This window comes from Nematocida parisii (genome assembly GCF_000250985.1).
Source record: "Nematocida parisii ERTm1 unplaced genomic scaffold supercont1.5, whole genome shotgun sequence".
NCBI classification, from domain to species: Eukaryota; Fungi; Microsporidia; genus Nematocida; species Nematocida parisii.
In genome coordinates, this window is record NW_013524650.1 from 93,922 (window position 1) to 117,542 (window position 23,621).

A 23,621-nucleotide genomic window follows, 5' to 3' on the forward strand; every position below is an offset into this window, starting at 1 on the left:
CATATATTATTTACAATTCAGGAGATTTCTCTGACTATACTCCGAAATACTATGTGTTCTGTATATTTATTTGATTGTCTTACATATTCTTTTTATTTATATATCTTGGAGTGTATTTGAATGTGTATGTTGAGATAAATGAAATTTTGGTATAATTTAGTATAATTGTCTGATATGGCTGTGCTTGTCTTATTGTGAGCATATAATTGTCTTATTTTTATCATTCAGCAATTTCTATTTCAAATTGTGGCATTTTATTCCCAGTGTAATAAAACATAGTAAATAATATTCACATGGCATAACTCGGCATACTCCAAATCAAAGGGGTAAGTTTTCCTGTTTTATATAAGCTCTTGCATTTGTTTGTACATACCGCCATATAGTGCGCTCCAATCCATCTTATTACACCATAGAAAACACAAGAAAGTTGTATGTGCAGTTTATATATGGTATGTACTGATTCTATTTTATATTATTTTATAGTATGTTGTAATAATATCTAGTATTTAGTTGTCTGTCTATCTATTTATTAGAGCTCTTGTTTACTGATGGGTTGTTTTCTTGTTATGGGCCGTCTCTTTGGTTTTAGTATGTTTTGTTTCAATTATAGCATAAGTATTCACTCACGCATTTACTTTATGCAGGTACTCCTTCTTTTGTCTATATTTACATACGCACATGGCTATAAAGAAAGCACAGGATCTAAGAGTAATATACTGCAGCAGGCACAGGATGTAACAAAAATAACAGAGCACATAGACATCCACCCATCTACTATAAATCAAGAAAGCTCAAACAAAATTAGAGAAGAAAATATCTTAAAGCAGAAAGAATATAGCAAAGCTATAGATAGAAACATAAACTATGCGCTTTCTACTCTTACCAGACAGGAGAAAGAAATTTCCAGAATTAGAAAAGCGCTGCTGTCAATATCGAAAGCAGTGGGCTCTTTTATGCAAGAAAAAGAGAGACAAAGTATAGAAAAGGACAAGTTTGTGGCTGTGTTTGATGGCGGCTCAACCGGAACTAGACTAAATATATACCAGTTCAACGAAAAAGGCCTGGCGCTTAAGTCTCATTTATTTAAGAATATTTCTCCTGGGATACATCTATCCCAGAATCCAGAAGAAGACATTAAATCTCTTCTTTCTTTTGGAACAACTTATTTGGAAAAGCACGGGCACGCCACAGGATATGACTTTCCTGTTGTATTTAATGGAACTGCTGGTTTGCGGCTAATTAGTGAGAGTGCCAGAAACAGCCTTCTGGAGAGAATTAAGAAGACAATTCTTAGTGAAACTGAAAAAAAAGAGGTGGAAGTGCGTGTAATTGATGGGAAAGAAGAAGGATTTTACGCCTGGGCAGCACTTGCTTTTGTGACACAACTCAAAGAGAAAATAGGGATTATTGATCTGGGGGGTGGGTCTGCACAGATTTCATTTGAGGTAGATAAGGACGCCCAAAGCATTCAAGAGGGAATAGTGCACGGGAAAAACAAAGACGTTCTCTCCCGCTCTTTCCTGGGCATGGGGCTGGTGGCTGGCCTTAATCAGATACACGAAATGGACACTAAAAATTACTGCAAGTGGGGCTCTCCAACCTTTGACATAGGCAAGTGCAAAGGGCATATAAAAAGTACAATAAGCACAATGATACAAAGTACAACACATGGAAAAGAAGTTGCTCCCGGCCTGTCTCAGATAAACACGATTTTTGTCTCCTCTTTTATTGCAGAAATGTTGCATATGATTAAAACTCCATCCACTGCGCAGTTTAAAGACATAAAGGAAATTGCCACTTCTGTCTGCAAAAACAGCATTAATAGTCCGAATAAGACCTCTCCGCATGCCTCTTCATCTAGCAACCCTTCTCCACATACTACTCCCGCACCAGACTGCGTTAGTGTGCTATACACTGTAATGTTTATGGAGAACTTGGGCGTAGGTCTCTTTACACCGATTAAAAATGTGTCAACCATCCCCACTGATATAAGCTGGTCTCTTGGAAGAGCATTGTCTCTTATTGAATAGAAATAAATTTAACTCTCTTGTGACATGGCCTTTATACTACTGTATTTCAGTTGTTTTTTGGTAGTTTTTTATTAATTTATGTGAATTTCTTCAGATTTTTATGTCTTCACTATTTGAATTTATTTTAAATCCGTACATGTACAAAATATATTTATTCTTTAAGTAAAATGAATTTATAAATTTTATCTAAGTTACACCCTAAATATTACATAATTATAAGATTTTGCACATAGCACAATAAAAACAGTAGTATAGGTTATACTTGAAAACGGCACCATATTCATAAATTTTAAAGGACATGTTCTCTACACTGCACATTAGATTTATGCATAAGTAAGAAGTACTGTGACAACAAAAACAATAATAGAACTAATTATGAAGTTATTGGGGTTTCTTCTAATATGATTTAGTGTGAACTAGTCATCATTTATTAAAAATAAATATTATTTATTCCTTGCACTTAGTATAAAAACAGAAAAACATTTATTAGTATCGTATATAGTGTTATTAATATTATAATTCAAGACCAGAGTGAAAATTTCCATATGTGTAAAACACCGAAAATACTTGAATCGCCCGATAAGTGCATACCAATCTGCATTATACTGCATCCAATAAAGATACACCACGATTTAAAATATCCTTTTATCTTCTTCTTCGAGTTCACAATTATAAAAATACTTGAAATCACACCGGATAGCACGAATACAAGGCTGTTTATTGGCCACAGGTAGTTCTTAAAGTACAACTGCGCAGACTTTCCTATTAATATTGCTGGAAGAGTTGTGGACATAGAATAAGATATAACATACCCGGATTCAACTAGTGTAAAGTTAAATAGGAAGGAATAAATAATCCCACTAAATAAAAGCATTACAAAGAAGACCGGAACCAACTGCCCCAGGCAAATATATATAGTAACTGATCTTCCTTCTTCTATATTATATTTGGTGTAACCATCCAGCGTTTTATAAAGAGAACAGCTGCATAGCATAGATAAAAACAGAAATATAATATTGATCCAAAGGCCGACTTGAGAGTATGCTGTAGCATATCCAGGCTTAGTCAGTGGCTTTAAAAGAACGGCTCTTCTAAAATAAATAGACTCTTTAAGTATGTATGAATAGGTTTTTTTCAGTGTGCTGCCTTCGCCCATTTACTATAATAGAATTACAACAATATTTTACATGAGACTAATTGACATGTGTCATCCTTTAATTGAAGTAAAAACAAACAAATAGCAATTTATTATGAGTCTCTCTCTAATTAGCTACTCCGAAATACCTATAATTTTAAAATAATTTCATCAACTTTGCCTATTTTCCTATTCAAGTGCCATCAACTATTCCAAATTTTAAATAAGAATCTTCTTAAATAAAAGCTTTAAACAAATGGCATAGAATAGTTTCTGGGTATAAAATTTGGGATATATTTTATGGCACATACAGAATATCCCTATAATTAATAACCAGTCTATAAACCGCTGCAATCTAGAAATAAAACATTTAAGTTCACATAATAAAGCCACCTTAATAATTAAGCATAGATTGATTTAAATTGTTTATTTTCCTCTTCCTCAACTTATAAACTAAAACAATTTAAAGTTTCAGACACAGAAAACGCTTTACACCTTTTATACGTTCTGCACATATAGTAGTTAAATATTATTTAGATTTTTCGGGTAATCTGTTAAATAAAATCATGTTTTCCCTAAAGTATAATAGTGTTAAGTAAAATAAAACGGCACAGATGAAATTTCCTATAACTATGGTTAATTGCCGCAATATATTGGTTCTTCCGTCCTCTGTGGGAGCCACTGAATCTGCTAAATTTATACTAGCAATGTATTGTGAAAGAATTCCTATAATAATAAAGGGAAGCATTCCTGCTATAAGATTATACGCTGCCACCAAATGTTTTTTTAGTAAAAGGTATGCTATGCTGTCCAATATGAGAATGGGAATGCCCACAGAAAAAGACAGAATCATAACATAGGATGCCTTGCTCATAGATATTTTAAATACCTTCATATATACATAAGACATTATTAAAATCAAGCAGCACATAAAGAATACATATAAAGGATTTGGAGCACACAGTAGAAGCACTAATTCTCCCTTATTAATACTTTCATATATTATAGCAGTCTGTGTGTTAATTAAAACAGCAAGAATTACTATACACATAAGTATATATACACTAGATGCCCATGTTATACTGTTTCTGGAAGAGTGTGTGGCTGGCTTAAGAAATAGAGTCCGCTTTATATTTATAGTTTCATTTCTTACTGAGAATCCTTTTGAAAGTCCAGATATTCTAGCAACACCCCTGCTCTGCACGCCTCCCTGTCTTGCCATGTATAAAAATAAAACAATAATATTAATATTCCATAGAGCAACAAATTGTTTTATGTTCCATAGAAACTTGTTGTCATATTAGATTAAATTAATTTATAAACAATTCTTATATGTACGTATAGACTGGCCATTTTTTAATAGACTAATTCTGTGATATATGTTGTTTTCTATCGTATGAGAGGAACCATGGCTCATGTGGGAACCTCACGCCCACATCCGCGAAGTCGTATAGGGTTGTATAATTGGGAATTGAAACTATATAAGATAAGAATAATAAAAAATTTGCATGAGTTTTAATAATGTACAAGAGAATAGCCAACTATATAGACTAAAAATAAAATATTATTATACTTCCCAGGCGCATTAAATATTTGGTTTTAGCAAAAAGTTTATTATTTCGGATCATTTAAAGTATATTCAAGGTATGTTGGCGTAGTTTATTCTATTTATGTAATTTTAGAGTATAATGGATTTTATATAAGAACTAAATATGAAAATATATAAGAAACTGTCTTCTTTATGTATTGATATAATCCGAATACAGTACACATGTTACTAGAAATTCGTATTAGTTATGCGATAATTCTGCAAATTAAAAGCATATTTAAATTATAATTATGCTGTATAATGATGTTTGTGGTTTTTACTTATTATTCCATATTATTCATTAATATTTTAAAACATTTTATAGTTTTTTCTAGCAATCTTACTAAATCTAGTAATGATTTCTACTATGCAATGAACTACATTAAAAGTAGAATTATGATGGCCATCTATCCAAAATCAAATAAAGATGTTTTATATGAATGTATAAATTTGCATGATATGAGAATACTAAAAAGTTTGAATCCGTCTACGTTTTGTACAGGGATTTTTTTTTGGTTAAAACAGTTTATTGATATAAGTTTCGAGGGGCCTCAGACGGATGGTTGTTGTACAGGGATAAAGAAAATTTTTAGTATTTTAACTTTTTCTGATTTTCGGGTTATTTAAATTAATTTTTTTTGCTATAAATATAATGTATGATGGAATAACACCAGCAAAGAGAAACTTAAATGGACTAAGCCATATAAAACATTCTATAATGAGAATGGCTCGCATGATAGTAAACATTACTAATGACAAAGACGCGTACCCATCAATACTCAACTTTTCAACTACTGAGCCTACAGCTGAGAAGAATAAAGAGGAAGACAAGATATCCGAGTTGTCCAACAATATCTCAAATTTATTTGTGTCTGTGGTGTTTTATGTTTTGACATCAATGTGTACTTTATTGATTACAAAATCAATTAGTTGTGTGGGAGCTGATGCAATGAAGTTCATAACTAATTTATTGAACAACACTGCATTTGAAAATGAAATAGTATTATCTGCAATTAGTATTTTTGTGACTGCATTTATAGTACAAATCATATTTATGCTATTCAACCTTAATGCATGGAAAGATTCTATATGCTTAATATATAAGAATTCTAGGAAAAAGATATTAGGTGTAATACTATTTATAATATCAGTATTTACAGGGATGAGCATTAATACTGTAGTCTGGATTAGTCTTATTGTAATAACAGTTGTTTTCTTAGGAAAAGGCATTCTTAAACTTTGACTTTTATTGAATTTGTATACGTATTTATAGACCGTAAAATCAATTTAAATTATGTTGCCATGCTGTGTAACAATAATTTCCGATCTAGTCTGAGCTGTGTCATGTTTATGTAAAACATTACAATAACTCATGTCATGCTAACAAATGCTATTCTTAGCATACAACATCCCTGGGCAAACCTTTTGACCACTCGAAAGTTTTCTTATTCCAACTTGAGTTACTTTGTTTTCAGATTATACCTAGCATTCCTTGCTTCTGATCCTAATCCTTCCACCCTTTTTTTTGTCTCTGTCTTTTCTTTCTTCTATTTTCCTAACCTTTGCTCATCCTTATTTTTATTTTTAACATTACCTTTTTTTTTTCTTCCCATCCTATTGGATGCTCGTTAGCTTGTATCTGCTGTTAGTAGTTCCTTACGTGTGAATGTGATTCTAGGAAATTTCTAGATAATATTAAACTTACCCCCGGTAGGTTCACTCCCTCCCCTTTGTTAAGCCTTGAACCCCATCCTTCTGTGTTCATCTCCTTATATTATCTCTCTCTAAATTTCCTTCTTTGGTTCCTTTTGATATCTCTCGATCTTTGTTTCTCTCTTGTCTTCCAATCTGATTCTCTTCCATACGATACTTCTTCCCTACGGTACTTCTTCTCTACAGTCCTTCTCATATCACTCCAGTTCCCATCTGACGTAAGAACTACCCTATCTGACCTCATATTTCTCCTTATGCCTTACTTAACTTCTCCTCTGGCCTTCTGCCCTCTTCCGTTCTCGCTTCTGCATTATACTTATTCAGCTCTTGGTAGCTCGTGTTTCCAAAATAGTTCTCTCTCTCTCTCTCTCTAATCTCGCTTCACCTCTTGGGCTGGCTCCATTTTCTCCTGCTTTTTCTGATAGCATTCAGCTTCTATATGTCCCGGCTTACTGCAATGATAACACGTTTTATTTATGCTCCTAAGCGGACTATTCCCTCTTGAATGAGTCTCTTTCACCTCATTCTTCTTCACTGCTGTCTCCTCCCTATCACCTCTACTTAACCTAATTAATTGATCCATGATTGATTCTATTGAACTCTCCCATCTGACATAAGCCCATCCCTTTGGATACTTATTCGCATTCAGTTCAATCTCCTGCTGCAACTCTTTCATGGTGTACTCTTTCGCAAACGTGATATAACATAACACTTTACATACCCATAGTTCCCAGCTATTTCCACACTTCCTCACATCTGGCACCTCAAATAATTTTCTCTTCCCATATTCAATTATTAACCTTTCTAAATCCCCTTCTACTTCTGTCCATGGTCTTTTCGTTTCAGATATCTTCTCCTCAATCTCTAAGTCCCTTCCATACTTTTGTATTTGCTTCCTCAAAACGGCCCAATTTGGATTATTCGCAATATCCATTCCTCTATGTACCAACTGTACCTTCTCTTTGGCCGAAAGTCTTCCCTTCCTGTCCGCAACGAACCATACATTGTCTAAATCCTCTATAACACTTCTACACGAATTATTAAAGTTCACATTATTTCTTATATATTGCATAGCTTTCTCTATAATCCTGTCTACTATTCTTTCTTCTCTACGCTCTGCCGCTAGCTCTGCGTCTATTTCAGAATCTGTGGAGTCTTCCTCCTCTCTTCTTTTCTTGTACGGAGCTCTTGACTCAGAGTGGCGTAATATATTTTGAAGTTTCTGTTCTTCAGTTAACTCCCTATCTTCATTACTAGTTGTTTTCTTAGGAAAAGGCATTCTTAAACTTTGACTTTTATTGAATTTGTATACGTATTTATAGACCGTAAAATCAATTTAAATTATGTTGCCATGCTGTGTAACAATAATTTCCGATCTAGTCTGAGCTGTGTCATGTTTATGTAAAACATTACAATAACTCATGTCATGCTAACAAATGCTATTCTTAGCATACAACAATAACCAAGTTTTTTGCAATAAATGACATTATAATGTGCATGGGAATCCCTCAAATATTTGGGTGTGCTTTCATGATCAAAATAGTATATGATATTTATCAGAACAAAGCCGGAAAGCGACAGATTTACGAATATATTATTGGTGCAAACTGCGTTGTTATATTTGCGCTCTACATTACATCTATTATATGCAACTTTGACATTAACAAGACACAAGTAACTGTGTTTATGAAAAAACTCCATGCATACTATACATAGTTTTTTTGAATTGAAAAAGAGTTTATTTATATAAGGAATATGCATAATAGATAGTTTCTGTTAATTAGAATAACAAATTATGATCAATTTAAGTTTTAAGCTAGATTTGATCTTGCAATGAGAATACATATCCATAGCTTCAGTTGAAAAAACTAAGAAGAAAAGATATAATCCAAATATTACTAATACTTCATGACATATCGCATGATAGTATGAGAATTAGAATAAAAATAACTCCTCAATATTATTTTCATTTTAGTATAATTTCTATGTAAATATAACTATCATGGTACTATGCCAACTCTTATTATATTTTATAAAAAAGTTGGCAATATTGTAGTCCATTATTAAATTACTAGCTGAATTACAAATAAATTTTGGGGTATTATCTTGTTCTCGGGTTGTTTAATGTTAACTTGGATAGTATTTAAATACATAATCACATAAACATTCTGGATATTAAACTGGATGGCAAATGGTTTTCTGTTTTTATTGAATTTAGTGCAATTATTGCACAGTTTTCTGTCTAGTTGGTTTATTCTTGTGAAATTGTATTTTATTCTAAAAACACTGAAATGATTTTCTGGTTTTATTCTAAAAATACAATTTTTATATTAAATCCATCCAGAAATAATTGAAGCCAATAAGTCTTGAGTTGAACTTAATACATCACATCCCAAGAACTCCAAGAAAAGAATTCCAATTATCGCAAAGAAAGATATCTTAATTATTCTATCCCAGAATACGCTGGCTGGCTGTGGATCCGCAGGCTCAGAGCTTTCTATATTTGATGTGTCAAGAACAATAGGTAAACTTCTAATCCTAGACAATTGGCCTTTTATAGACTCTAAATAGGTTTTCACTATGTTAGATTTAAATTTGTTTATGTCAAAATTGCCGCTTTCTAATGTATTAATAATATCGTTCAGTGCATAATCATTAATAAACAGTTTTTCTGTGGTCAGTAGTATATTTAACTCTGATATAAGCTGATTTATGCGTTCGTTACTATTTGATAAAAAATTTTCGCCGGTCTGACTATGTAGATGCCATAGGCTAGGCAGAATATCAATAAAATTGTATTGATGCCCATTTATGTCTTGAATAGCCATTAAATTATATATTTCTTTTATAAAATTAAATCTACTAAATTGCTGTTCTTTTGCATATAATTGCAATGAATAAATATCATCATGAGACAATCCAAGCTTTTTCATATTTTCTTCAGTATTCTGTTTAAGCATAGAAAGATCATCTCCATGTTGTAATAGTATATCTAATGCTCTCTGCAGCCTTGAACATCCAAACTTTGGAACTATTTCAAAAAGGCTATCTAATATAGCAGAATAATCTGCATTAATTAGATTAGCATCAATTCTCTTACTATCTATAGTCCTTACAATATTGTATAAGAAATTGGGCCTATATGAATACGCAAGTGCTGTGATTATATGATTTTCATTCACCATATCATAATATGCTGCTTTTTCACTAGCACTTTCTATTTTCATATCTGCTGCTTTTTGTATACTATCCATGTATAATTCTGTATCTTCTATTGCCGTATTAACTAGTGCTAGAACATACATAGATCCACATTTAATATCTAAACTTTTAATTTTATCCGCCAATTCCGAAATAAACACATTGTATCCAAATCTTCTTATAGAAGCATACTGCTCTTTAAATACGAATTCTCTTTTATAGTGGTGTAATATTACTTCTAATACTTCTTCAGCGCATTCATCTATACTCTTGTTGTCTTGACTTCTGATTATTTCATTTAATTCATCTGTTAGCTTCTCTCTGTTAATTTCCATCATCTAAATTTTTTTTTGATTAAAATATTTAAATTTTTAATAGAATAAATAATTTATTATTTATAAATATAATCCGAAATTAAAGTCTAATTACTTATACTTTGGGGCATTCAGTGGTTTTCATTGAATGCATTGATTTTTCTGTATTTTTGTTATTATTAATGAACTGGTCATATGTAATTACATGATCAGTAGTATTGTTCATAGGAATAGTTGTACTGTTTATTTGGCTTTTCTCAAGAATACTTAGTAAGTGCTTGTATCTTATTTCTGCTTTTCTATTCATTGAGGATATACAGCAGAACATAATCATAGAAATAGCTAATATTATTACTATTAGTGCTCCTGTCCACTGTACTGTGCTTATTGGCAATTCTGTTTTTGGGTATGGTATCATTGTATTTTTCTGTTTGTTATTTCTCTTATATACTTTAATTATTTGATTTTTTATATAAATGATATTAACACATAAATTATAATGATATTTAATTATATCAGCAAATATATTATACTTATATCAATATTTATACTATGATCAGTATTTTTGTACTAATTATATAAATATCATTTATATCGTACACATTCTATTTTAACATTTTATGTTTATGAATAAAACTCAAATGTGTACAGGAATGTCTTACAAAAAATAAACACTTTCTATTTATTTATTATTTTCTATTACTAAAGTATATTAATACTTCAGAATATTATTTATTTTAAGAATACTTTGAAATTTAAATTTCGAGCTATGTTAAAATAGAAAAAGCAATATAGCACAACATAATATTTATATTACACAGCTAATTAGCAAATAAAACATAATTATTGAGTAGGAGATACAATGTCCAATAAAGTATACATAGTTATAGGATATGTTTTGTTATATCTTCTATGCCTATAAATTTATACTAAAACTTTTTTAATATTATGGTGTACGTAAGCACACAGAAACCAAGCACACCTATAGAGCAAAGTATGACACTAGAAGAGCTCAGGCAGGGTTTACTGGAAATAGCAATCGATCAGACTGAAAAGATATCCAGAAGTGAATTAATTAAAATAATTACAACGGTGGGAGATAAACTAACCTTAACAGAAGCAAATCAAGTTCTTTCTTTGATACCCACAGTTAATGGAATAATTGAAATATCTTCATTAGTCAGTCACCTACAGAGTAATTCAGAATAAATTGTATGATTTAAGTCGTAGTGTAATATATAACAAGCATTTTTATTTTTTAGAGTATCAAGCGCATGGAGAAAAAGAAAAGGACTCACTGGACAACAAACTATCTGAAAAGGATAAAGTCAACCGAAGTCACCCTAAAAAGACGGCAATCAAAAAGGTCAAAAACTCTTCCTAATATACATAAAGAAATAGAAATTATGCCAATATTTACAAAAGAAAAAGAAGAAAAAGTACTTCGCACGCCGGATAGGGTGATTCATACTCCCAAAAGGAATTTAGTGTATATTTCACCACAGCACAACATCACCATCCCTCCCACGCCGCACGGCGCCAGCGAAGAATATATTTCCGAGACTCGGTCAAGAAAAAGACTATTCACGTAATGAAAAAAATAATTAGAATGGAGAAGATAGTTCCTGAGATGAGACAGACAATAGATGCGGTGGAAAGAGGAACAAGGACACTATTCGACACACTAAACCCACAAAAACTATCTGCTGCCTCAGTTGATGAGGGGATATTTCCAGATGAAATACTAGAGTGCATTGAGAGAAGGAGGGAGCATCTCCTTAAGAAAATGGAAATATTTATGGAGAAGGAAAAATCAAATACTCTAGAGCTGTATGATAGAGTAAGTGGCATAGAAGAAATCAAAACCACAATTAGGGTCATACTACTTGAGATAGAAAAACTGCAAGCACAGACCGGCACTGCCTGTGTAAAGGAGTGTGGCCGGATGGTGAATGAATTAGAAACTATTAATAAGAAAGTACAATCTGTAAATTATGCTTATAGAAAGCTATACTATGTAACATTATCTGTATTTATACTTACAATAAGCATTATTATTATGAATATGCTTTCAGAGTAAGAATATCAAATAACCCCAAAATAGCATAATAAGATTCTATTTTGGTTTAGCTTATTAGTAATAAAATAAAATAATACGATATATATAATAAATTATTTACTAAAACCAAAAATACTTATTATACAAATATTAAAAGATTCTATTGGTTATAAGACATGTATAGCTGCTTTTTCTCTCTGCCTCTAGAATGTAAACTAAATCTACTCATGTAAACTGTACCTTTATTTATTCTCCATCGTCCTTATATAGTTTTGCAGTGTTATGCCAGCTGCTGTTACAACATAATAAAATTACTGGGGTCTGTCAAGAGACAGCTACACAAGGCCAATGGCACTCAAAGGCGATTATGGGGTCTATGGGCCTATGGAAATCAACATTTATATTAATTAATTAACTAAAAATACAATTTATTTTTAATTGGACAGTTAATAATTTTTAATTTAAAAATTTAAAAATCTAAAATATTTATATTTAATGGAGGGCGGCAACAGAAGAATATGTCGAAGAAATATAGTTCTTGTTATTACTTTTACAGTATCACTAATTATTGGATTTTTAGTTGCAGATGCATACGGAATAATAGATTTAAATATAGATAGAAAGAAATATAAAGAAAAAAAAAGATATAAAAAGTGGAGGAGTGCGTTTAATGAAAAAGAAACGGAAGAAGAAGAAAAACTGGACAAGTTCTACAGTAATTTAGGCAATTGGAGCGTGTTTACAGGCCGTGGATCCAGAAATAGAAATCAATTTGACCACAAATTAATATATGAAGAAAATTATGATAATTTTCAAATAACAGAACTATCCAATAATAATGAAACAAGTATGCCTAACATGCACAGATCAAGTAGCTCAACACGTGATGATATTAGTACTATATATAATAATATATTCACGGACAGGGCAGAGTACATAAAATCTGCTGAGAGAATATATACAATCCCGTGTAAGTTTGATAAGGAATGGTGGATAACAAATATAATCAAGAAACACCAAGAATTTATTAATTTAAAACAGTACAGGCTGAAAACACTTATCGATAAAGACCAGAATACTACAAGAACCAATGAGAGTGAATTAAGACAAGAGTTCAATTTATATTTTAAAAATATAATGAAAAGTGAATTTATAAAAAATTGTCTAGAATTCCTTAAAAACTCAATTAATATGTATAAAAAATCCATTGAAAGCCTTATTGATGAGGTATTATCTATTAAATTTACTAATGTATATTCAGATGATGATTTAGACGACATATTAAATATATTCAAAAGAATAAAATATGTTCTACATATCCATGAACCGTGCTATAATTTATGTAAAGAGTGCAATGGTATTACAATGGGAGAATCTATCGTAAGAACACGTATTTTTTATAATGAGCACATAAAGCTATCTAATATCTATATGTCTATGCATCATAATAAGTATATGAGCTCATCAGTTTATATGGCAATATTATCAATTTTAAGTATGACTGAAGTAGTTTATGATTTTAACAATGTATTCACAATTAGTGATATAGAAGAGATATTCAAGAGCCAGAAACTATCAGATGAGAAAATAACAAACATTCAAATTATCTCAAATGTAAAAAATGTAAGGAATATTTCCATAACAAACAAAACCATAAAAACAATTATTGTTCAATTATATAATCTTATTAAAGGAATATCAAATCAAGTGAAGAATTTTGAAAACGAAGAAGAAGATATTTTAGAAGCAGAAAAGATAGATGCTTGCATAAAAACAATTGCTACATCACTTAATATTTCTGATTATATACTTAACCCCGGGGGCAAGCGTGTTTTTTCATTAGAAATTGATGTATTTAATTGCTTATATGGTATTTTATGTGAATTTTATAAGAATTGTAAGTGTATTATTAAGAAAGAAAGGGAGTATGTTAAAGTATTAGGGAAGAATGTAATTGTAAAAGAAGGGTTAATTAAATGCACAATTCCAAAAACAATTAATAGTTTTGTACCACAGGAATATGAAAAAATTAATACAACAATAGAACTTACTGGGCGCAATTCCACTGAGTTTTTACAGATCTATTTTGTTGATAATGACGAACAAGTGCTAAAACCTGTTTTTATACCTGTAGATAAAAGCTTTAATAGTGTAAAACAGATTAAATGGCATATTTCTAAGCTATACAACATATACATAGGCCATATTTATAGGCTAATTTATGATCAGTCTAATTGTACTTGGTCATTCTCTGATAAAGATGAGGATATAATTGTACCATTAGATGTAGCTAGTAACAATCAAAATATTTCTGTATTTTATTTTATAAATACTGATTTATATAAAAAATATTTGGATATTAATCTATTATTCTGTGTATTTACACATAAATCGTATAATAATAAGAATGATCACATTATTCCTATTCCTCTGTTTTTAAACAGTTTATATGTAGAAGTATTAGCTAATTATACTGAAAATGAATTATTCTACGGTATAAAAAAAATCAAGATGTATAATATATATAATATGTATAAGGTCTTGCCGCATATTATTAAAATAGAGTCAGATGATTTGTCCTCAAATATACTCACAGATTCATTGTTTATTGACTTACACAGCCAGAAAATAGAAAATATTTATTCTGAAATAACAAATAGTTATGCCCCTAGAATGGGAATTATTGAAAACAATGAAGTATTAGAGTTTTATACTGTTACACCTAAGTACATGGGGTATTTCATAGTACATTTCAATTTACCGCTGAGTAATTCTGTAAAAAAGTATAACATACCAGAATTCAATGATTATATAACAAAAAGCGTTGTTCTATCCACACCACACGACTATTTAATGTGGACTACTTCTAATAACGCCAATTACATAGAAAACATAACAATATTCCTTGACAAAACCAATGCTGTGATCAGTAAAAAGTTTTGCAATGTCACAACCAGTAAATTAAAAGAACATAAAATAGTGCCAAAGTATGCAGTTCTTCAGAAAAGCATTAGAAATACGATTAATAACAGAAACATACTTGGGATTTTGCTTGAAGATCTATTAATTCAGTACAAAGAAAATAAGAGAGTAGATACTTCTTTAACAGATATATCTTAGCAATAAACACCTTATTATTTATTATACATTGTATACAATATAATATATAATGCACAAAGTGTAATTAATTATCTACTTTTATTCAATATTACTTAATACACATATACTAATAAATAGTAATTATTACACACTGTGTACAATATATTATTACTTCTATGATTAATACTTTATATACTATTGTTATTATATTTTACTTAGTATGATTCAACAGGGACTAAAACACAAGTACCTTCACTGTAATTTACATATAATTCACGGTTTATCACTGTAATATTAAGACAGTTATCTAGCCGTATGGATACGGTTAAGTTGGTTATTGAGAATTCTGAATCTGAATTTGGTCCCCCCACAGTGAATGAAATTACTTCTTCCCTGCTGTGTGATATTCCTGCAACTAATCCGTCACTGAAATACGTCACTGACTCAGGGCGTACAGCAGGGATTTTGAAGAACTTTCTTATTCTTCCTGTGGGTTTAAGGATTATTCCTGTTACTTTGTTGTTTATTAAGTACTCCTCTGAATTATCCTGGGCTTTTGTTACTCTTACGATATTCCGGATTGGGAGCAGGTGCCTTTTCTGGTTTATTATGAAATAGTCGTTATTTCCTTCTGTTACTACGCTGGATAAGTATTCTGACTCAATACTTGGTAAATCCTCTGATTCTTTACCGATTACTTCTTTCTTTATGAATCTGTCCCATGCCATGAATTATTATACAGTGTGTATAAAATTTAAATATTTCACCAGAATTATTAGCACACTGTGTAAAATATTTTGATATTCTGAGTAAATTTTGAATATTTATGGGGGATACTGAGTGATAGGACATAAACAAAAGATCCTTTATGCGCATAAACACGCATGCATGCAATATATTTAATCATACTGGAATATTCGGGCTTAATGATTTATTTATCTTATTATTGTATAAAATTAATTACACACTGCCCAGTTAATCCTGAACATCCGCGTATAAAATAAATACAATGTGTAATAAGTCCTACTTATTTTTATCATAAATCTGCTCAGATGCAGGCCGGCGCATGAACAGCTCAAATGAAACCTTCTCTATGCCCTGGCACAGAATAAAGTTTGCACCGATTGTGGCAAGCAGTTTCATTTTCATTTTTGCTGGTATTTCTACAAACTGCATTTCTTTGTTTATCTCTGGGATGGCTTCTAACGTGCACAGAACAACCATCCCCAGGGAGAGAAGTAAAGAATTCAAAAGCTTTTTGTTTTCTGTAAGACTCTCCCTAAATGGCCTACCAACATAATTTACCACTAAAGTAGTCACTTGCAGGGCAGAGCCCAGAAGGAACATGGCAGTATTAGCAAGTGTTGGAGTGAACTTCTCCTGCATAACAATAGATCCATACTCTATCACACCAAGGTATATGTAATAGAACGATAGAATATGTACAAGTGTCTGCAGTATAACTGATATTACGATGTACTTGCTGAATATTTTAGCAACGGGCTTCTCCTTGCTGATTCTTGGCAGGGGCTGTGCCTTACCAAAGAATGTGAAAGATACTGCAGAGAGTATTCCTGCTGCAGTCATCTGGAAATCGCCATACTTTATTCCCATTGTATCGAATACACTGAGAGTGTACGCAGATAGAAGACAGTTTAAAGCAAGGACTTTGTACATCTGTACAGTGCTTACCAGTGCAGAGCGGCCCCTAGAGATTACATCAATGACTGACTGGAGAGATCCTGTACGGGAAGTGAATGGGGCTGCGATACTTGCATCTCCTAGTTTTACTTTAACCTCTTCGTCCAGTATGAACATGGACTGCCCGATATTTCCTGGGAGGGCAACTGCCTTTCCTTTCCCTTTTGTTTTCTCTAGGAGTGCAATACCTGCGTGTGCTGTTTTCAGTGCACCGACATCATTTGTTCCATCACCGCACATGAGCGTATACTCTCCTATCGCATTCAGAAGAGAAATTGCCTTTTCCTTTGAGTCGGGGTCGGCACGGGCCAACACTGAAGGCCATACAACTGATTTCTTCTCTTTTTCTGGGAGCAGAGATACTTCATCCAAGAACTTTTCAATCTGGGTGCTTCCACTGAGGTACTTCTCATTGTATAACCCTACTTGCTTTGCTACACTGATTGCTGTTTTCTCGTTGTCTCCTGTTATCATAATTATCTTATGCCCACTCTCCTTTAAGTGTGAAATGGTCTCCTTTGCATTGTCCTTTAGCTTTGAGTTGTAGAATGCAAATCCGATGAACTCCATGCCGCTTTCTATTTCACTCCTATCGAGTGTACTTAGCCGCTGCTTAGAAAGCGTGCCGAGTCTTTTTGTTGCCAGAGAAATCACTCTGTACCCCTTTTCTGCGAACTCTTCAAACCTACTGTAGTTCTCTGGAACCTTCTCTAAGAACTCTTGCACAGTCTCTGGGGCACCTTTCATAACAGTAAAGAAAGATCCATCTGCCTGTATGATGGAGGTTGCCCTTTTAAGAGCACTGTCAAATGAGAACTTCTTAATCACCGTGTACTCTTTGCTATCAATGGATATCTGAGTGTCTGTGAGAAGAGAGCCCTTTACATACTCAAAACCACACGTATCCAGTGGATCACCCTCAACCTTTCCATTCAAAAGCACCAGGGAGTGGCACGTTCCAATAATTGTGTGTGCCATAGCCTTGTTACTTGCCTCCACTTTCTCCAGCTGAAGGTTCAGCTCGGTCAGTGTTCCTGTCTTATCAAAGCAGCAGACGGTTATTCTCCCTGCAAAGGGAATTCTAAATGGCTCTAGGCAGTAAACACCCAGGCCCACTAGCTCCTGCAGAGATGAGTTCACCGCAATTGTAAGCTCCATGGGAAGCTCAGGAGGAACTACATTTGTCAATATCATAATGCACTCCAGAACAATTTTGTACAATGTCTTCCCCATGGATAGACTCTCACGCACTACATATACACAAGAAATCACTGCAAATACCAGCATAGCCAGAATAAACAAGTACGCTTCATAGTTGTTCTCACTTACTGTGTCTTCTGATGCTATCATGGATTTAATTAGCTCTCCCTGCTCTGACATAAACCCAGTTCTAATCACAATGCACTCAATGCCCTTTTCATCTACTTTCAGTATTTTTGTTCCCCCATAAAGAATGTTCTTCTTGTGGTGGGATAGGGAAAGATTTATATCCTCCTTAAGAATGGCCTCTTTGTGCACTGGAGTGGCCTCGCCAGAAAGCATAGACTCATTCACCACTGCAGACCCCTTTATAATTAGGACATCTGCTGGCAGCTGTATGGCTCCCTCTATGATAACCCTGTCACCAGGCACTAAATCCGAGCTAAGAACTTCCTCCTTCTTCTCATTAGCTACCCGCAGTATTTTCTGTGGCTTAAGATTCAAACTTCTAAGCTGTTTAATGTTTGTGTGTCTCTGGAAGACCATTCCCCCTTCAAATGCAATTATTGTAAAGAACGTAAAGAGAGAATATTTCCAGTACTCATCAAGCATCCAAAGAAGTGCACAGAATATCTGAAACACAAAGAATGGGCTCACCGCATGCTCTGCAAACATCCTTATGAATGTGGGCGGTTCAATCTTAAACTCATTCTTTGGGCAGATAATTCTCTCTGTCTCCGTAAGCATGTCTGATACACCAACTTTTTTGGCCAAGTACCTCTCAAGAGAGAAGTCTGTTTTTATCTCTAACTTCTTAATCGCACTCCCATTAAAGTAGAAAACATCATTATCAAACTCAAACCACTTAACTCTCTCTTTCTTGTCCTTAATCACCACAACCTTTGAAAGTACTGGTGCAAATCCGACCTTTGACTTGCTGTTCATCACTTGTTTTTTTGATATTTTGATCATCTCAGCATCTTCTGCATTTGCAACTTTCATTAACTTTGAAATCTCGTACACTTTACTCCCCCAGAATGAGGAAAGAAATAAGAATCCTTGGATTAAAGCCAATAAAAACACACAAATTGCACACCCATTTGTGCCTGCTTCTCCAAACGTAAATTGTGTCCCTGCCCAGAACGCCACTGGATAGAAATACGTTGGAATCACATAAGTGTGTGACCACACAGACCTTCGCTTGTACAATGAAAATTCCATTTATTAAAAAACTTTTTGCTCTTAAATATGCGAAATATTATTAAATCTTCCTCTGCGAATGTGCTGAGAAACTGTAAATTAATCCCAATTAAGAGAAATTCCAATTATTCCACAGACTCAGCCCTCTTAGAAAAGAGAATTATTAAGGAAGTACTCTCACAAGAAGAAATATCAGATGATTTAATGCTTGATGGCATATCTGTACAGGATTCTACTGCTATAGATGTTAATTCAATTTTATACGACAGAATAGAGATGTACAACTGTATTTCCTGCTTATTACTAGATCCTGTAAATATTGAAATACTTGGAGGAAGACAGGTGGGGAAGACTTTGTTTCTTTACGGCCTTTTGCGTGCTAACCATCATTTATGCCCCCAGCTTATTCTTACAAAAGGATCCATTCCTGTTATACCTGGGACTAAAATACACACTGCCACTAATATTCGTGTACTAATCACAGTCCTTGAAGACATTATAAATACGCACAGTATAACCAAGACACAATTATTGGGAATAGACACACTAATTACTCTTTTAATTGCCGAAAAGGCAGAGGAGAGAAGGAGTGAAGTATTCTTCTTATTAAAAGTGCTTAATGCTTTGGGCGTGCGAGTTATTGTAATAACAAGTTTAATAGAAACTGTTAGGAAATCTTCTGATTTCTATGATAAAAGTCTGCTTTTTAAGCCTGTTATGTATACATAAGAAGGTTTAAGTATAATATTAGTGACAACCCGAAATTTTGTGGTGTAAATTGAAAGTTTGAATTGTTTCGGGCTATATTCTGTTGCTTAATTAGGAAAATAAAACTGATTTGTTTCCGTTATTAATTATTTTAATTGTTTCTGAATTTAAAATCCGTTAAAATATGAATTTATTGAACTTTGAATTATTCCCAGCTGGCACTTCCAGTGATTTATTTAATGCGCATTCCAGTTGATTGTGCTCAGATCAATTCCCTCCTGGGCCATTTCAAAAAGAGGAGAAAGTTCTCTAAGCTTCTTCACTTTCTGCACAACCTCTTTTATAACCTTCTTAATATCTGACTTGGTAGTAAACCGGCCGATTCCAAATCTCAGTGAAGAGTGCGCTAAGTCGTCATTCACACCAAGCGATTTGAGAACATATGATGGTTCAAGAGATGCAGATGTACATGCACTTCCACTGCTTATTGCTAGACTGGGGAGGGCCATAATCAGTGACTCTCCCTCTACATACGGGAATGAAATGTTTACACACCCAGGGTATACGTGTACACCCCCGTTCCTCTTTATATCTGGTATTTCCTTCATTATTCCCTGTAGCAACTGATTCGAGAGTGTTTGAATTTTCTTGGTGTCCTTCTCCATTTCTTTTTCAGCTATTTCACAAGCCTTTCCTAGCCCTACAATTAATGGCGTTGGGAGAGTTCCACTACGCATTCCTCTTTCCTGTCCACCCCCACTGAATATTGGCTGTATACGTGGTCTGGGCCTGTCCCTTGTAACGTACAGTGCACCTATTCCCATTGGCCCGTATATCTTATGCCCAGATATACTCATCAGTGATATGTTCATATCCTTAACATTTATTGGTATCTTACCAACTGCCTGTGCTGCATCTGTGTGGAAGAATACGTTGTTCTCCTTGCACACTTGACCTATCTCCTTCAACGGGGCTATTGTACCTATTTCATTATTTACTGCCATAATACTTGCAAGAACTGTTTGCGGTGTAATTGCCTTTTTTAAGTCATCCACACTCACCAAGCCGTGCTTATTCACAGGAAGATAAGTCACATCAAACCCTTCCTCTTCTAAATCTCTGCACGTATCTAGAACACTTTTATGCTCTATCTGGGTTGTTATTATATGTGGCTTTTCATTCATATCCTGCTTAAGAAACCGCGCAATTCCTTTTATTGCTATATTATTGCTTTCTGTTGCACCACTTGTAAAAATTATCTCCTTTGGATCTGCATGCACTAATGAAGCTATCTTACTCCGAGCACTTTCCACTGCCTTCTCTGCATTCCATCCATAAGAATGTGTTCTGCTGTGTGAATTCCCAAATCTCTCTTTAAAGTACGGAAGCATTGCATCCACTACCCGTGGGTCAGTTGGTGTTGTTGCCTGAAAATCCATGTAAATTGGTGCACGTACGCCCAGCCCAATCCACTCCGATATTTTTTTCGGTGCATTTATGACTGAATGTATTAATGACATAAAAAATTTTCTTACTCTCTGTTTCTCTTTCATTCCTCGTACAGTAAAATAAAATATTTTCGGGTTATTTCGGGTTGTTTTCAACGGAATAATCCTTTATACTGTTGTAAGTCGTATATTACGTATAATATAGTATAAATCATAGAATATTCCTGTTGTAATTACTATATTTACCTATAATTTGTTTGTTCTTGTATAAAATATAGACGAATTTGAATTTTTATTATCTTATAATACATTTATACTGTTGTATACTATAATACCAAATGGCTTTACATAAATGGCTGTAAATCACTTACATATTCTGTATACTTCATTATATGATATAACTCGACCTATCCCTAAATATACTAATATTCTTAATATAATATTATAGTTATTTGATTTATAAACCTTCCATAATGAAAATATAAATGAAATAAAATATAAATGTACACATTATAAAAAAATAAAGAATAAAGAATAAAGAAAGATATAGTACAGTAAATATAAAGAAGAAAAGAAGAAGAAGAGAAAGAATAGGATGGAAAGGAGAACTATCAAAATGAATTAAGTTTATTAAGTTTAATTTCTAGTTTTTACTTTATACAAAAAAGCAAAGACTCCCATTGCTGTACTTAATGCAGCTAAAATATTATTTTTATTAAATTTGTTTCTCTTTTGTTTTTTTGCTGTAAGTTTGTCTTTTTCTTCTATAAGAGATTTATACTGCCCAACTCGGCCTATGACATAATTTTTAATAGAATCTGATTTATCTGAACTATCTATGAATTTCTTAAGGGAAGAATCAATAAGTTTCTTTTTTTGCTTAAAACTAGTTTTTCTACTGAGTTTATTTGAAACAGTTGTATTGCATAATAAATCAGTATATTCCTGGTCATCTTCAAGTAAGTTATGTACCTCTGATATAACATCTGATACAAGAGATAAATCCATATAAAGCTGTAAAAGTATTTGCTTCTCATATTCTGAAAGCTTAAAAGTTTCCTGTATCTCAGGAGTCTTATAATAAACATGCAACAACCATCTATTATCAATAAATAGATCTATTGCTTTGTCTATGTGATATATTCCATCCTCTCCCATGCTGAATAAATCTATTTTATTGTGTGTATATCTATCGGCTTCTAAACCTCGTCTAAATGCGTTTAGTGTTGGTTCTATTATTATAGATACGTATGAAGTAGTAAATAATTGCTCATTCATTATACACGCAGAGTGTCTGAAATAGCCAAGTGTACACCCTGTTTGGGAATTTGCTATAACAGAAAACCATTTTTTAAAGGATCTACTGGTTGATTCTAAAAAGAGAGATAGGTTTTCTCCTTTTACGATATTTTTAATTATCTCCATCCGTTTATTTTTATTATTTAGTACACTCTGTGTACAAATATAATCAGGCTGGGAATATAAATATTCAAGAAGGCATGTTTCAGTAAAAATATTGATCATACTATAAATATCATCTAATAAAACATAATCTATTGGCTTTCTTGTGTGTAAGTTTATAGTTAGACCTTGAAACAAAGCATTATGAAGTATTCGAATAATTTGATATTTATCCATTAAAGCTGCGACTTGTTCATTTTTAAAGATGCTTTCTATGCTGGAAATAGCCAACTTTGTATTAATTTCCAGAGAAATTTCAGGTTTATTTTCCATGATGAAATTCCAGTCATTAGACATGATTTCAGACATATCTGGAGAATGTAATAATTTTGGTTCTGTGTATTGTTTTGAAGTAGACCAAGTAGGCTCTTCTGGTGCATTAGACGTATTACATGGATTAAGTTCCTTTTGTTCCATAAAAATTTAGGGATAAAAAATTATTTTAATTAATCCCTATATTAGGAAAATTAAAATTTTTATTGTATAACTGATAAAATTGGCAATTTTAAGAAATCCCGGTAAAAAATTCCATTCAACATGAAATCTTATTTGCAATACTCCAAAAATATTCTGGAAATTTGTGATCACTATAATCCGAAATTATCATATATGATTATATATGTATATCTTAATACCAGAAATAATGAACAGTTCAAAATCAGAAGATTTATTCGGGTTATTTCGGGTTAATGCTATGTGCTGAACTAGTCATAAATGTAAGTATATTATATCTATTCGGATTATATGCATTATATGAACAACGC

At 32.7% G+C, this 23,621-nt stretch overlaps 16 protein-coding genes across 16 annotated transcripts; 8 read left to right on the plus strand and 8 right to left on the minus strand.

Moving 5' to 3' along the window:
- Nucleotides 1-566: 566 nt before the first annotated feature.
- Nucleotides 567-2,030, plus strand: NEPG_01969 (uncharacterized protein; the record flags this gene model as incomplete). The annotated part of the gene is made up of 1 exon (XM_013204343.1): nucleotides 567-2,030. The coding sequence occupies one exon, from the start codon at nucleotides 567-569 to the stop codon at nucleotides 2,028-2,030; it is 1,464 nt and encodes a 487-aa protein (XP_013059797.1).
- Nucleotides 2,031-2,525: 495 nt separating this feature from the next.
- NEPG_01970 (uncharacterized protein) lies at nucleotides 2,526-3,233 on the minus strand. The gene has a single exon (XM_013204344.1). It carries the CDS (start codon nucleotides 3,184-3,186, stop codon nucleotides 2,551-2,553), a length of 636 nt encoding a protein of 211 aa, XP_013059798.1. The 5' UTR covers nucleotides 3,187-3,233; the 3' UTR covers nucleotides 2,526-2,550.
- Nucleotides 3,234-3,656: 423 nt separating this feature from the next.
- Nucleotides 3,657-4,387, minus strand: NEPG_01971 (uncharacterized protein; the record flags this gene model as incomplete). The annotated part of the gene is made up of 1 exon (XM_013204345.1): nucleotides 3,657-4,387. One exon carries the CDS (start codon nucleotides 4,385-4,387, stop codon nucleotides 3,695-3,697), a length of 693 nt encoding a protein of 230 aa, XP_013059799.1. The 3' UTR covers nucleotides 3,657-3,694.
- A 627-nt stretch (nucleotides 4,388-5,014) lies between these two features.
- On the plus strand, nucleotides 5,015-5,380 carry NEPG_01972 (uncharacterized protein; the record flags this gene model as incomplete). Its single annotated transcript, XM_013204346.1, has 1 exon — nucleotides 5,015-5,380. The coding sequence occupies one exon, from the start codon at nucleotides 5,015-5,017 to the stop codon at nucleotides 5,378-5,380; it is 366 nt and encodes a 121-aa protein (XP_013059800.1).
- Nucleotides 5,381-5,405: 25 nt separating this feature from the next.
- On the plus strand, nucleotides 5,406-5,996 carry NEPG_01973 (uncharacterized protein; the record flags this gene model as incomplete). The annotated part of the gene is made up of 1 exon (XM_013204347.1): nucleotides 5,406-5,996. One exon carries the CDS (start codon nucleotides 5,406-5,408, stop codon nucleotides 5,994-5,996), a length of 591 nt encoding a protein of 196 aa, XP_013059801.1.
- Nucleotides 5,997-8,796: 2,800 nt separating this feature from the next.
- Nucleotides 8,797-10,005, minus strand: NEPG_01975 (uncharacterized protein; the record flags this gene model as incomplete). Its single annotated transcript, XM_013204348.1, has 1 exon — nucleotides 8,797-10,005. One exon carries the CDS (start codon nucleotides 10,003-10,005, stop codon nucleotides 8,797-8,799), a length of 1,209 nt encoding a protein of 402 aa, XP_013059802.1.
- Nucleotides 10,006-10,096: 91 nt separating this feature from the next.
- On the minus strand, nucleotides 10,097-10,399 carry NEPG_01976 (uncharacterized protein; the record flags this gene model as incomplete). Its single annotated transcript, XM_013204349.1, has 1 exon — nucleotides 10,097-10,399. The coding sequence occupies one exon, from the start codon at nucleotides 10,397-10,399 to the stop codon at nucleotides 10,097-10,099; it is 303 nt and encodes a 100-aa protein (XP_013059803.1).
- A 530-nt stretch (nucleotides 10,400-10,929) lies between these two features.
- On the plus strand, nucleotides 10,930-11,190 carry NEPG_01977 (uncharacterized protein; the record flags this gene model as incomplete). The annotated part of the gene is made up of 1 exon (XM_013204350.1): nucleotides 10,930-11,190. One exon carries the CDS (start codon nucleotides 10,930-10,932, stop codon nucleotides 11,188-11,190), a length of 261 nt encoding a protein of 86 aa, XP_013059804.1.
- Nucleotides 11,191-11,255: 65 nt separating this feature from the next.
- NEPG_01978 (uncharacterized protein) lies at nucleotides 11,256-11,573 on the plus strand (the record flags this gene model as incomplete). Its single annotated transcript, XM_013204351.1, has 1 exon — nucleotides 11,256-11,573. One exon carries the CDS (start codon nucleotides 11,256-11,258, stop codon nucleotides 11,571-11,573), a length of 318 nt encoding a protein of 105 aa, XP_013059805.1.
- Nucleotides 11,573-12,133, plus strand: NEPG_01979 (uncharacterized protein; the record flags this gene model as incomplete). Its single annotated transcript, XM_013204352.1, has 1 exon — nucleotides 11,573-12,133. The coding sequence occupies one exon, from the start codon at nucleotides 11,573-11,575 to the stop codon at nucleotides 12,059-12,061; it is 489 nt and encodes a 162-aa protein (XP_013059806.1). The 3' UTR covers nucleotides 12,062-12,133.
- A 402-nt stretch (nucleotides 12,134-12,535) lies between these two features.
- Nucleotides 12,536-15,160, plus strand: NEPG_01980 (uncharacterized protein; the record flags this gene model as incomplete). The annotated part of the gene is made up of 1 exon (XM_013204353.1): nucleotides 12,536-15,160. The coding sequence occupies one exon, from the start codon at nucleotides 12,536-12,538 to the stop codon at nucleotides 15,158-15,160; it is 2,625 nt and encodes an 874-aa protein (XP_013059807.1).
- Nucleotides 15,161-15,354: 194 nt separating this feature from the next.
- NEPG_01981 (uncharacterized protein) lies at nucleotides 15,355-15,868 on the minus strand (the record flags this gene model as incomplete). The annotated part of the gene is made up of 1 exon (XM_013204354.1): nucleotides 15,355-15,868. A coding segment is annotated over one exon (514 nt), but the record flags the coding sequence as incomplete, so codon positions are not given.
- Nucleotides 15,869-16,055: 187 nt separating this feature from the next.
- Nucleotides 16,056-19,261, minus strand: NEPG_01982 (cation-transporting ATPase; the record flags this gene model as incomplete). Its single annotated transcript, XM_013204355.1, has 1 exon — nucleotides 16,056-19,261. The coding sequence occupies one exon, from the start codon at nucleotides 19,259-19,261 to the stop codon at nucleotides 16,163-16,165; it is 3,099 nt and encodes a 1,032-aa protein (XP_013059809.1). The 3' UTR covers nucleotides 16,056-16,162.
- A 27-nt stretch (nucleotides 19,262-19,288) lies between these two features.
- NEPG_01983 (uncharacterized protein) lies at nucleotides 19,289-19,969 on the plus strand (the record flags this gene model as incomplete). The annotated part of the gene is made up of 1 exon (XM_013204356.1): nucleotides 19,289-19,969. One exon carries the CDS (start codon nucleotides 19,289-19,291, stop codon nucleotides 19,967-19,969), a length of 681 nt encoding a protein of 226 aa, XP_013059810.1.
- Nucleotides 19,970-20,122: 153 nt separating this feature from the next.
- Nucleotides 20,123-21,501, minus strand: NEPG_01984 (cysteine desulfurylase; the record flags this gene model as incomplete). Its single annotated transcript, XM_013204357.1, has 1 exon — nucleotides 20,123-21,501. One exon carries the CDS (start codon nucleotides 21,499-21,501, stop codon nucleotides 20,185-20,187), a length of 1,317 nt encoding a protein of 438 aa, XP_013059811.1. The 3' UTR covers nucleotides 20,123-20,184.
- A 531-nt stretch (nucleotides 21,502-22,032) lies between these two features.
- On the minus strand, nucleotides 22,033-23,274 carry NEPG_01985 (uncharacterized protein; the record flags this gene model as incomplete). The annotated part of the gene is made up of 1 exon (XM_013204358.1): nucleotides 22,033-23,274. One exon carries the CDS (start codon nucleotides 23,272-23,274, stop codon nucleotides 22,033-22,035), a length of 1,242 nt encoding a protein of 413 aa, XP_013059812.1.
- Between the last annotated feature and the right edge of the window lie 347 nt (nucleotides 23,275-23,621).

Excerpts from the sequence above, each read along its gene's own strand:
- NEPG_01970 (XM_013204344.1), bottom strand. The coding sequence starts at position 3,186 with ATGGGCGAAGGCAGCACACTGAAAAAAACCTATTCATACATACTTAAA.